Genomic DNA, 13092 nt, shown 5'->3' on the forward strand with positions numbered 1-13092 from the left:
AATGTCCAAGGTGAAGTGCTTTGCCCCGGTCTCCAGCACGCGGAAAGGCCCGTCGTACGGGGGCCGCAGTGGTGTCCGGTGGGCGTCGTGCCGGACGAAGACGTACTCCGCGGTGCGAAGCTCCGGGGTGACGTGCGTAGGCGGGTGCTCGTGGTGCGCCGTCGGCACCGGGGCGAACCTCCGGGCTGTCTCCTGCAGCGCGGGGCGCTCCTGCGCCGCGGACCATGGCGCCGTGGGGTCGGGGAGGAACTCGCCCGGCACCCGCAGCGGTTGTCCGAAGACCAACTCCGCCGCGGATGCGTGCAGATCGTCCTTGGGCGCCGTCCGGAGGACCAGCAGGACCCAGGGGAGCCTGTCGACCCAGCCGCCGTCGCGGAAGGTGGCCCGGAGCGCGACCTTCAACGAGCGGTTGAACCCCTCGCACAGGCCGTTGGCCTGGGGGTGGTAGGCCGTGGTTCGGTGCAGCTGGACCCAAGCCCCCGCGCGACCGCCCCCCAGAGCTCCGAGGTGAACTGGGGGCCACGGTGGGACGAGATGTCCGAGGGGGTGCCGAACCGGGCGACCCAGGTGGCGATGAACGCCTGTGCGACGTCCGCCGCCGTCGTCGCCGCCAAAGGCATGGCCTCCGGCCACCTGGTGGTGTGGTCCACCATGGTCAGGACATGGGTGAAACCCCGCGAGGGGGGCAGAGGTCCCACCAGGTCCACGTGTACGTGGTCGAACCTTCGTTCCGGCACCGTGAACGGGGCCAATGGGGCCTGGGTGTGCCGGTGCACCTTCGCGCGCTGGCACGCGAGGTACGTCCTGGTCCAGCCGCGGACGGCCTTCCGGAGGCCATGCCAGACAAACTTGTCGGCGACCAACCTCTGGGAGGCCTTCGTGCCCAGGTGGGAGAGGCTGTGGATGGCGTCAAAAACCTGGCGCTGCCAGCCCACGGGCACGATGGGGCGAGGCCGCCCGAGGGAGACGTCACACAAGAGGGCCGTGCCGTCGAACGGCACGTCGGTGACGCGGAGGCCCGTGATGGCGGTCCGCAAAGCCTGGACGCCGGGGTCGGCGGCCTGGTCCGCCGCCATCCGGGCATAGTCGATGCCAAGGTGGACTGCGTGGGCGACGGACCGGGAAAGGCAATCCGCCACCGAGTTGTCCTTCCCCGCGACGTGCCGGATGTCCGTTGTATATTCGGACACGGCCGAGAGGTGACGCTGCTGCCGGGCCGACCACGGCTCGGCGCTCTTGCCCATCGTGAAGACCAGTGGCTTGTGGTCTACGAAGGCCGTGAACGCACGGCCCTCGAGCAGATGGCGGAAGTGCCTGACCGCCAGGTGAAGCCCGAGCAACTTGCGGTCGAAGGTACTATAGCGGCGTTCGGGCGGGCGAAGCTGCCGGCTGAAGAACGCCAGCGGTTGCCAAGCACCACGCACCCATTGCTCATGCACCGCGCCCACCGCGTAGTCCGAGGCGTCGGTGGTGAGGGCGATCGGTGCATCGGGCGCCGGGTGCACGAGCATTGTGGCGTTGGCCAAGGCGGGCTTCGCGCCGACGAACGCCGCGTCCATCTGCTCCGTCCAGGTAACGTCACTTTTGCCCGGCTTCCCCCGGAGGGCCTCGTGCAAGGGGCGGAGGAACTGGGCGATGCGGGGCAGGAACCGATGGTAAAAGTTCACCATGCCCAGGAACACCTGGAGCCCCTTGATCGTGCTGGGGTGCGGAAACTCCTTCACCGCCTCCACCTTGGCCGGTAGGGGGACGGCCCCGTGCCTGGTGACGCGGTGCCCCAAAAAGTCGATGTCAGCGACGCCGAACCGGCACTTGGCGGGGTTCACGATCAGGCCATGCTGGCCCAGACGTTCGAAGAGCGTGCGGAGATGGTGAAGGTGCTCTTCGCGGGACGCGCTGGCGACGAGGATGTCGTCCAGGTAGACGTAGACGAAATCCAAGTCGCGCAAGACGCTGTCCATTAGTCGCTGGAACGCCTGAGCCACATTCTGCAAACCGAAGGGCATCCGAAGAAATTCGAAAAGCCCGAACGGCGTGATGACCGCCGTCTTCGGGATGTCCTCCGGCCTGACGGGGACCTGATGGTCGCCGCGTATGAGGTCCACCTTCGAAAAGAAGGACATGCCCGCCAACCGGGCGGAGAAGTCCTGGATGTGGGGGACGGGGTAGCGGTCAGGGGTGGTGGCGCCGTTGAGGCGCCGGTAGTCCCCGCACGGTCGCCATCCCCCGCCGGGCTTTGGCACGATGTGAAGCGGCGACGCCCAAGCACTCTCGGAGCGCCGCACGATGCCGAGCCGCTCCAGCGTAGCGAACGCCGCTTTAGCTACGGCGAGCTTCGTCGGCTTGAGGCGGCGTGCCCGGGCGTAGACCGGTGGCCCGGCGGTGGGGATGTGGTGTTCCACCCCGTGCTTGACGGCCCCCGCCGAGAAGGTGGGCCGCGTGAGGGCCGGGAAACCCGCGAGGAGGCGGGTGAATTCGTTCGCTGCCGGAAGCGTACAGATGAACCTGACCGGAACCGAACCGCTCAGCAAGCCGCTCGGCGAGCCGCTCGATGAGCCGCTCCGGGAGCTGCTCAACGAGGCGGGCAGCGCGCACGTGAGCGAGCTGAACGTCTCAGCCTGGACAAGCCTTCTGTGCTTTACGTCGACCAACAGGCCATTGGCACAGAGGAATTCCGCGCCGAGCAGTGCCATAGGCACGTCGGCAGTGACGAACGACCACCGGAAAACCTGCCCTCCGAACCGCAGAGAAAGGCAGCGTTTTCCGTACGTGCGAATGGACGTACCGTTGGCGGCAAGCAGCGCGGGGCCCCGGCCCATGGACTGCTTGTCGGACGTACCGGCGGGAACGACACTCACCTGTGCTCCCGTGTCGCACAGGTAACGGCACCCGGATAAGGTGTCCGTGATGAACAGTAGGCTGTTTGCACGGCCGGCGCTCAGTGCCACTACCGAGGGCCGGCCCGGGCGTTTCCCGACCTACCGAATGAGCATGGCGGGCGACATTGCCGAGCCTTGTGGCCGAACTGGGCGTGGAAAAAACACCATGTTTGCGGTGAAGGCGGCGGAGGCCGCAGTTTTTGTCCGCGGCGACGGCGGTGGGTGGGGCGTGGCGGCGGACACGAAATGCGCATCAGCCTCGAGATCCACGAGGTGTGGTGCATCAGCATTAGGGTCAGCATCAGCATCAGCCCCGATAGCCGCGACGGCCGCGCCAAAACTCGCCTGGGTGTCCAAAGCCGCGAAGAACCTGTCGGCCTCGGCAGCGAGAGCCCGGGGTTCCGTCGTCGCAGAACCGGCCAACGCGAGGCGGACTCGTGCCGGCAGCTGGCGTCAAAACAACGCCCGGAATAGAGCGTCCGGGGTTTCGTCGCCCAACAACGACAGCATATGGTCCATGCAGACCGACGGTCGCGTGTCACTGAGCTCGGGGAGGTCCAGGAGGCGGTCGGCCCGTGCGTCCACCGTGAGGCCGAACGTGGTGAGGAGGAGACGCTTGATCGCCTCGTACCTGCCGTCGGCCGGTGGGTTCCTCAGGACCGACACGACGCGGCCGGACGTGCCGGGCCCGAGGGAGGCGACCACGTGGCAGTACCTGGTCTCGTCCACCGTGATGCCTCGAAGTCGGAACTGGGCTTCCGCCTGCAGGAACCATACTTCAGCTTGCGTCTCCCAGAACTCGGGGAGTTTGATCGTAACCGCGTTGTTTGCCATTGCGATGGCGTATTCGGTCGGTCAGCGACGGCTGATCCAACGTCGGAGGGTCACCAAATGAAGTGCGGTGCTACACGTGCTTACTTGTACAATAAGAAGGAATCGGACAACGCGGTAAGTTTAAGTGTCTTTATTAAAAGAGTTCACTGTAGCACTGGCGCGCTCCGGGCTGCGCGCCCGGTGTATATCCCGCGGCCACCGCCCACTTGGTGCGTGGAATGATGCCCTCACGCCAGTGAGCTTTCGTGTCTGCCACACCAACATTTTTGGCTACGACTCTGTAAAAGAAGTTCAGTGTCGGTGTTGGTGTGCCTGTGTGCGTCCATCCGTCCATCAAAAATTGTCCTATTGGGGATTTATACACCATATGTCTGCTCGCCATCTTTTTATCAATCAGCATTTAGGTAATCTGCAAACAGTATGATATAGTTGAGTAAGGTGAGGATACATGGGCTTGAAACAAAGGCCTTTCCTTCTTCTTCTTCGTCTGGACTTATAATAATAGTGAGTCTCATCCAATCCCGTTTCTCATATCGATTAGGTTCAGAAAACGCTTGCTATATTCAATACTTTTTTTTTTTAACATTTCCATTTTATCCATATAACAGTAATATATCGCCCTATCAAACAGTATTTCTGATTATACACCGCTTTTAAGCATCAGAAATAGACGATGGGGTGGGATTGAAATGGGTGGTTCGTGTGCAGCCACCCGGCTGCTGGTTGCATCATTTTTCTGTGGGCGCGTCTGCCGCTGATGCAATGCCTCTCCATAACCAGTTATCTGGTACTCATTTTGCCGACCTTGGAAGGATGACAGGCGGAGTCAACCCCAACTGGCGTTAATTAAATGGGATTCGAACTCAGGACTTTAGGATCCAAAGCCCGCCGCCATAACCATTAGGCCAACACCAGGTGATGGGATTGAAATATATGTCTAGTTTTTCATTTTCCTGGGGCCTCTTCTCAAACCACATGAAAAATGGTTACTAAGGCTACTTGAGGGTGCTGAATCCAAATATGAATGTTGCCAATCCTGACAATTGCACGTTGTTATGATATAAGCATTTACAATGTATTCTATTGTTTTTTTCAGCTTAATTTCTTCATTTAGACCATGGGTTGACCACTAAAATTGTTCATTTTCTTCGGGCCTCAAATCAAACCACCATTTTTTCACATTTAAACATTTAAAATAATATTGTAAAACTGATCTGATATGTTGCCACTCCCTTGTTTTGCTCCTGATTTGAGAAGATTTTAAAAATATGTCCGAAATTACTACTATGAATAGCAATGGAAAGACCGCCATTTGCCGCGTGTATTCAGCTCGTTTGGGCGATCCTATAGCTTGTATTGTACAGGCCTACACTATCAGGCTCGTTCGATGTTATTCACGCTACATTCGCATGCAAAGAAGTAATGAAATTGGAAATACTTTAGTGACTGAAAAATTTGTTTGTATGTGTTCATATGTAGGGTTGTTTTATCAGTTTGATGGGTATTTTCTAAGGATAACCTCATTCACTTTGTTTCCAAGGATTAGTTTCATTCTTTTTTGTTGAGTGTTTGTAAGGACATAATTAATATTACGGTATCCTCAATGATATTGGTATTTGTTGAATGTTACAGGTAATCTTTTGCGAGATGATCACACTTCTAATTTTACATTGTAATTTTTGTGCAATCTCAGTGAATATCTGATTTAGACAACAATGAGGCAAAAATTGTGAGGAATCCTTTTTCCGTCAACCTTTGCGTGGAGAGAATGCCGGAGGCAATGCAAGATGAATTCCTGGATCTCCAAAACGATTTATTTGCCAAAGACACATTCGAAGAGAAGAGCTTGACGGAGTTTTGGGTGGGAATGGGTCGCTACTCTAATATCAGCCAGATAGCTATCCGGGTGCTTCTGCCATTCTCGTCTACCTATCTCTGCGAAGTGGGGTTTTCCACGCTGTTGAATATCAAATCGAAACCGCATAATCGGCTCCATGTGGAAGATGACTTCCGCTGTGCCCGGAGTCCCCTGACTGTGACTCAACCACAGATACCCCAATTGGTAGCTAAAATGCAATTTCAGCCATCCCACTGAGTTTTTAATTCACTTTTACGGTGCATGCACCGCGTCCCTAGTTTTGATTACCTGAGTTGTTGTCGAATTTAGTTTCTTTTTGTGAGAGTATAACACACTGCGTTAAATACAGACACAACAGAGGTTTTTAGTTTTCACATATTCTTGACTTGGAACCTTTTCATACTGTTTTCTTGTGTGACAGTTCTATTTTATGCTGTCCATAGTGTTGCTACTGATAATATTAAAATCTCATATCAAACATGCATCATTCGAGTGACGTTGCTTTGTTTGCTTCTTCCAAAAACGATGTAGTTGGGAGCCAGTAAGGAACAGAAAAAAAACTATGGAACTAAATGTTCATGTTGGCTACTTGGAATTCCTCATTTTCTGTGTAATAATTTACCAATTCTCATACAAACAAAATAGCCAATTAAAGGAAAAAAAACACCTCTCAGAATGCACCACAGAGCATCTAGAAATCAAAAATTTTCTAGGGGGAATGCCCCCAGACCCCCCTAGCCTGCTTACATGTGCTCCGCCGCTTGACCCTCGCGAAAGGGAGGGGGTGCTGGGGATGTGCTCTGGGAGCCAAGGGGGCCATAACACAAAAAAGGTTGGGAACCCCTGGTTTGCTATTTGACCGTTACTAGGTGACCACACATAATAGTACTTCTTTGTCAGAGAAAGAGTGTACAATAGCTTAGAGGTATATGCACTCACTTCCAAGCTATCTACCCTGGGTTAGAATCTTCACCAAGCTATAAAATGTCAGCATGGTGTTTCCAAGGCTGACTGATAATAATATGTATCAATGTATGTGATGTCCATCGGGAGAAACTGAGCATCCTTTACGTCAGGCCATGCACAAAACCTCTCAAGATGCTCTGCCCCTCCACTTTCTCCCCACCCTATTGGTTAGCTGGAAGCCACACCGGTTATGTTAGACGAGCGAACAGATGTTATCTGGTCTCATTTCATGAAGGCTAAAATTGCCGATCCTAATCAAAGCTTGGGTCAATCGGATTAAAATTGGTGATTTTTGAGATGAAAATGGATATTGAAAGTTTGACCTTGAGTTGACCTTTGACCTTTTGATCTCAAAAATAGTTGGTTTCACAATTCAATGATGCACTATGTAATTGCTGTTCAATTTTCAAGTCAATTGGATGAAAAATGGCGATTTTAGAAATTTGACCTCCAGATGACCTTTAACCTCAAGATCAATAGGCTTCTCAATTGTGATGACCTCTACAACTTGGTGATGTTTCATTACAATCGGTTTAGAATTTTGACCTGTAAGTGAGTGACAGACAAACAGACAGAATAACAAACTCAACCAACCAATATACTTTTTAAATCTTCGATTTTGCAAGTAATAAATAGCCCTAAGTGTGCTGACGGTCATCTCTTGAGGTTGTAGTTTAGACCTCTGCTGATTTGGGGAAACCCCTCCTAGGATCCCCATTATTCCTTGGAAGACCACATGATCCGAAATCAAAAAATCCAAGATTGAGGGATCCTGTGTAACATCGAGTAGAAGGGCTGCATCAGGTTTCAGCGCAATTGGTTGGTAAATCTAATCTAATCTAATCACCCCAAAATCTAATCACTTAATCTTTACAATATTATACATACCTGCACCAAGTTTGAATTAGATCACTTCAGCCGTTCTCAAGTTGTAGACCTATTACAGATTTGACCTTTGACCCCAAAATAAAAAACGTTAATCTTTACAACATTATACATACCTGTACCAAGTTTGAATTAGATCACTTCATCCGTTCTCAAGTTATAGACCTATTACAGACTTTGACCTTTGACCTCTTGACCCCAAAGATCTAATCAGTTCATCTTTACATCATTCTACATAAGTTACCAAATTTGGTCAGAATCCCATCACTGGTTCACAAGTTATTGAACTGCGATATGAGGACAGCTTTGATCGTTAACAGTATTTTTACCTAACATGACCTCTGACCTTTGGCCTTTGACCTCGTGACCCCAATATCTAATCATTTCATCTTTACCTCATTATACATACCTGCACCAAGTTTGATTAAGATCCCTTTAGCCGTTCTCAAGTTATCGCGGTAACGAAAACCTATCACTGATGGACGGACGGACGGACGGACAACCTGAAAACATAATGCCTCCGGTGACTTCGTCGGCGGAGGCATAAAAAATATGAAAATTCTAAGACTGAACGATGCTGCGGATCATTGAGTGGAAGGGCTGTATTGAGTTTCAGAGCAATCGGTTGGTAAATAATGGACGAGCAGGGATCCGGAGTTGCAGTGTAATCCCACACCCTTCCCCTCCACTTCTCTACCCCTCCCCCATCCCCGTGAGTCCCCATGATCCGAAATCGAAAAATCGAAGCCAGAGCAATTGTGTGGGCTACTGTGCTGTATTCATGTGTCACGTTTCAGAAAAATCAGTCGGGTGATAAGGGAGGAGCAGCAAAAGTAGCAAAAGGTTAATGGACGGACCACCGGACGGATGGATGGAAAGACATCCAGAAACCACGACCGATTTTATAAATTAAATCTCATCGAGAATCGAGACAACATGATATAAATATACTGCGTTTGAAGCAAAAACATGTTCACTGCCTGTGTGCATATGCTGTATGATATACTGTATAGTGGTTATATAGCTCGCATATATCAGAGTTGCACTTAACATAGGCCTGACCATGATGCTTATACTGTTACAAAGGCTTGTGACACTAGTCAGTTACAATCTTTTGATATTTGATGATTCTTTTAACAGTCCCATTCATCGTTTTACACTGAAGGGAAAGCTTGTAGGGAGGGTGGTATGTCAATTGTGAATATGACAGCTTTGAAGAAGTATTTGGCTTCACATCGGACCAACATGGTGGCCGGATGATGTCGTTTTATGGGTGGAACAAAATGTTACACACAAACGGAGGGACAAACCAGCATAGTGTCGCGTCGACCCTGTAGTGAAGACCTCAGGGCGACGGATGACCAAACGAGCCTTAACTCCGAGGCGTATACCCAAAAAATATGGCATTGTTATCTCTTTGGCGCGCACGGGGGAGGGATAACGAGGTCCTTATCTGAACGGACGGACGCGATGGGGGTTTATTCCTCAAACCCACAAACAAATAATCACACAGGACAAGAAATTAAAAATGCAACAAAATTAATAATGATTTAATGAAAATAATACAGACAATAAAAATGAAAGGTGAGGTAAAAACTATAATTCCTAAATGAGGATCCTCCACTAAGACACAATTATAGACAAGGGAATGATAAAATAAAATGTGGTGTGGTGCATGGGCTGGTGCTCAGCCTGGCGTCCTCAAACGGCCCTCGAACCATGGTGGTCGTTGAATGGGTCCCGAGTCATTGCGTGGGATAACGCATGATGGCGTGAAGTCGCATCGCAGCCAGCCGCCTGTGCGAGGCAGCGGGTAGGATTGCCTCCGTCAGTCCTGCACGTTTGGCTGCACCGAGCTCCGACCGTCCCGAACTGCTTTCTCTCACTGCTTCTCTCTCACAAACTGCTTCCCTTCCAGGAGCACACCCGAACCAAAGCAGCCGCAGCCGAGTGATCCGTAGCCAAACAATGACCGTCCGCCACCAACACCAGAACCAAGAGAGTGAACAAACTGTGAACGCCTGCTATGAAGCCCAGGACAGAGAGCGAGCCAAACTGTGACCGTCCATGATGAAAGCTAGGACCAAGAGAGTGAGAAAATGTCGGTCCCTCCTCTTTTCCTCTCTAGCGTCTTGATGACGTCATCCTTTTGACCAATCACCCAGCGCCGTCGAATCGTCCCAACCAATCGTCCTTCAGAGCGTGGCCTCACGGCCATTCTTAACACCCACTGACGAAGCTCGGGAGTTGGCCTAGCCGTCCTTCGGGAATGTTTGGCTGGGCGGGGTTCCTCTGCCGATCGGCATGTCCAGTCATACCATCGGCGATTGGGGTGGTTGTAATTGTTGTGCTTTTTAATTGTAATAAAACATAGGGAAAATCACAGGGCAATTACACACTGGGGATTATTCTTAAGCCCTACCTAATTAGCACAGCTCCACCCCTCGAATGGAGACACATATACGATCTTACCGGACAGTTGGCCTACTTAGATACATGAAGGTTTCTTCTTCACGACATTCGGGGCACGCTAATCTATACAATTCTATCTCGACTAAGGTATTTCATTACCTACCCGCACACACGTAGCAATATTATTATACAGATAGATGTATAGAGTAGTGTCAAATTCCAAAATCATCATGACGAACGAAAAGTTTATTCTAAACATAACATGTATATACATAAGAGAAAGAATCAAAATGAAGAAGAAACTCTACCCCATCGTGTTTCGAAATTGCGTTGACTACGTCATTACCTACATCACTGCATGGAGGCCGCCATATTTAATGGAACTAACGAGGTTCATATTGCAAAAATAAAATTCGCCAAAATAAAAGGAAAATCAATTTTCATTTACTGATATATTTTGTCGACTAGAAACCAATAAAGACAACTAGGATAACAAACCGGAGATAAAAATTAGTTTGCGTTTATCGCATGCTGGAGGCGATACTGGAAACTGACTAGATTCACGACAAGCGTGATCGTCTGCTTCTTTGAATACCTCATAATGACACAGTACCCTCCATCTTTTTCAGTTATTTAGTATTCTCAGGTTCTTCATTCATTTCTAGGCTTCGCCTATTTTCATATTATTTCTTAATAGCAAAGACATCACGGCATATTTGTTAACAGAAAAAAACATTTGTATTGTACATCACCCGAGTTCAATTTTTTTGGTCCGCTTTACAATTTTTACAATTATAATTTTTCATCCAAACAAGAATAATAGGCTTCCTGCCTGTTGGCTTGAAAGCAAAATAATGTTGATATTAATAAATGTTGGAGGGTATGCATTAATATTGAATTGTTTTTGTGTTTAGGAAACTCTGTGATATAGCCTTCAATCAAGTGTCTCCGAATGGTGAAAGCATCGAAAGGCCCTGGCTGATTTATTCACCATCGACTGGCTGTGTCTTCTGCTTCGTGTGCAAATTGTTTTCTCCAAACAGCACAACTGCACTAGCCGGTAGAGGATTTGATTCATGGGATCACATTGGCAGACTTGGTGACCATGAACGATCCACTGAGCACCGACATGCTCTCACAATATATACAACACGTTTATCAAGGACTCAAATGCTAGATAAACACAGAGCAGAAGAACATATCAAAGAACGAAAATACTGGGCGGAAGTGTTAAAGCGTGTTGTCTCGGCAATAAAATTTCTGACTACACGAGGTCTGGCACTCATAGGGACAAGTGAAACCTTTGGCAGTTTAAATGATGGCAACTACCTTGGTTGCTTAGAGTTCTTAGCAGAGTATGACCATTTCCTGGGCCGTCACATCGACAAGTATGGGAATGCTGTTCATGGCTCAACATCATATCTATCATCAACAATCTGTGAAGAGTTCATCAAACTCATGGCTGACAAGATAAAACAGGACATTGTGGATGAGCTAAAATTGGCCAAGTACTTTTCCTTCAGTGTTGATTCCACAACGGATATTAGCCATACTGATCAGCTGACATTTATTGTGCACTACGTGTTGAATAACTGTACACCTGTGGAACGCTTCTTGAGGTTTGTTCCAGTTATATCCCTTACAGGTCTTCAGCTTTTTTTTTTTTCTTTTTTTTTTGTATACTGAATCGAGGCTTGTGAAAGAGCTAACATTTACTTCACAAACAAATCAACCAGACAAACAAAATATATGAAAAGAGGGAGCGGAAGACAAGATGGGGAGAGAAGGGGAAGCACACAAACACAACATTTGAGAGCAGGGAGATGTGTGGAAGGGAGAGGGCTTGGGGGGAGGAGGCGTGGGAAGGGGGTGGGGGGGGAGGGAGAAGTATAAAACACAAGGACTTCCAGGACAGAAGTTGGTATTTCAAAAAAGTGGAATTGGGGTGAAATTAGCGGGGGTAGAAAAGATCAAGGTTTTGGATGGGGGAAGATAAGAGATGGTGGTGAACAGCTGTTTTAAAGACCTGGAGGGTGGAGTGGGATTGAAGAGAGTGAGGGAGTTTGTTCCAGAGGTGGGAGAAAAGAGGAATGAAGGAGTGAAGGTGAGCAGAGAGTCTTGATTTTGGCAGTTTGACCATAAGAGGGTTGCAGGCAGATCTTGTGCGACCTGTAGGAATATTTGCGGGACAGAGCCCAGAGAGAGCTGGGGGGGGCAAGGCCAGAGAGGAGTCGGTAGAAGACGGTTATAAGGTTATAAATGAAACGATAAGTGACGAACGGGACATCAATCTAAAAGACTGCAGAGGTCAAACATATGACAATGCCAGTAACATGTGTGGCACTTATTCTGCTGTGCAAGCTCAGGTAATTGCAGTCAATGACAAAGCAGTGTACATCCCATGCATGAGCCACTCGCTTTTCTTATGGGATGTTGCAGCTGCAGAGTCCTGCACCGATGCAATTACATTTTTTGGATTTGTCCAAAAATTGTACGTGTTTTTGTCACGATCAACTTATCGTTGGGGGCTGTTGCAAGATTTGCCGAATGAGAAGACATCTGAGGACAGCAAGATGAAACTTTTGCCGAAGCACCTCAGTGACAAAAGGTGGTCAGCTCGAGTGGATGCACTTCACAGTTTATCGTGCAATTGCAATATCTACAAATCTGTGCTTCAGGGTCTTGGTGCAGACACCCTGCAGAAGAGTGACACACGAGCAGAAGCAAACTCATTAGTTGAAACCATGGATCAGTTGGAGACAACATTCATGACAACATTTTGGAATTGTATCCTTGGAAGGATAAACAGAACAAGTCAACTTCTACAGTCTGAAATAATGGACTTGAGCACAGCCGTGACACTTCTGAAGTCACTCTCCGAGTTTGTGGCAGCACAACGGAACAACTTTGCGCAATACCTTGAACCTGCGATGCCTTTAAGTTCTACAGGTAACTTTCAGTTAAAGCGGCAGTGCCATCCAAAGCGTATGGCTGACAATGCGGAAGAACCTGCTGTTACGCTGACTGGTGGAGAGAAATTCAAAGTTGAGTCATTCGACGACATAGTTGACTCAATCGTCAGCCATATTAACAGAAGAATTCACGCATATTCAGAAATAAACAACCGTTTCTGTTTTTTTAACAGGTGACTTTGACAGTACTGCTGTTAAAAACTCTCTCAGAAATTTAATTTAATTCTATTCATATTCTGATGACCTCAATGAAGAGATCTTTGAAGAATGGGTACAGTGGCACTTG

At 49.4% G+C, this 13092-nt stretch overlaps 1 protein-coding gene across 2 annotated transcripts in view; it reads left to right on the forward strand.

Annotated features, from left to right (window-relative positions):
• Nucleotides 1–11644, forward strand: part of LOC137438869 (zinc finger MYM-type protein 1-like) — a 36483-nt gene extending 24839 nt beyond the window's left edge. For both annotated transcript variants that reach the window (XM_068134312.2, XM_068134327.2), the window contains one exon: nucleotides 10749–11644. In XM_068134312.2, the coding sequence (XP_067990413.2) occupies nucleotides 10749–11520 (772 nt within the window). In that variant the 3' untranslated portion in view covers nucleotides 11521–11644. The remainder of the gene's footprint in view (nucleotides 1–10748) is intronic.
• Nucleotides 11645–13092: the final 1448 nt, after the last annotated feature.

Source organism: Myxine glutinosa, chromosome 1 (assembly GCF_964187855.1).
Source record: "Myxine glutinosa chromosome 1, kmMyxGlut1.1, whole genome shotgun sequence".
Classification (NCBI taxonomy): Eukaryota; Metazoa; Chordata; class Myxini; order Myxiniformes; family Myxinidae; genus Myxine; species Myxine glutinosa.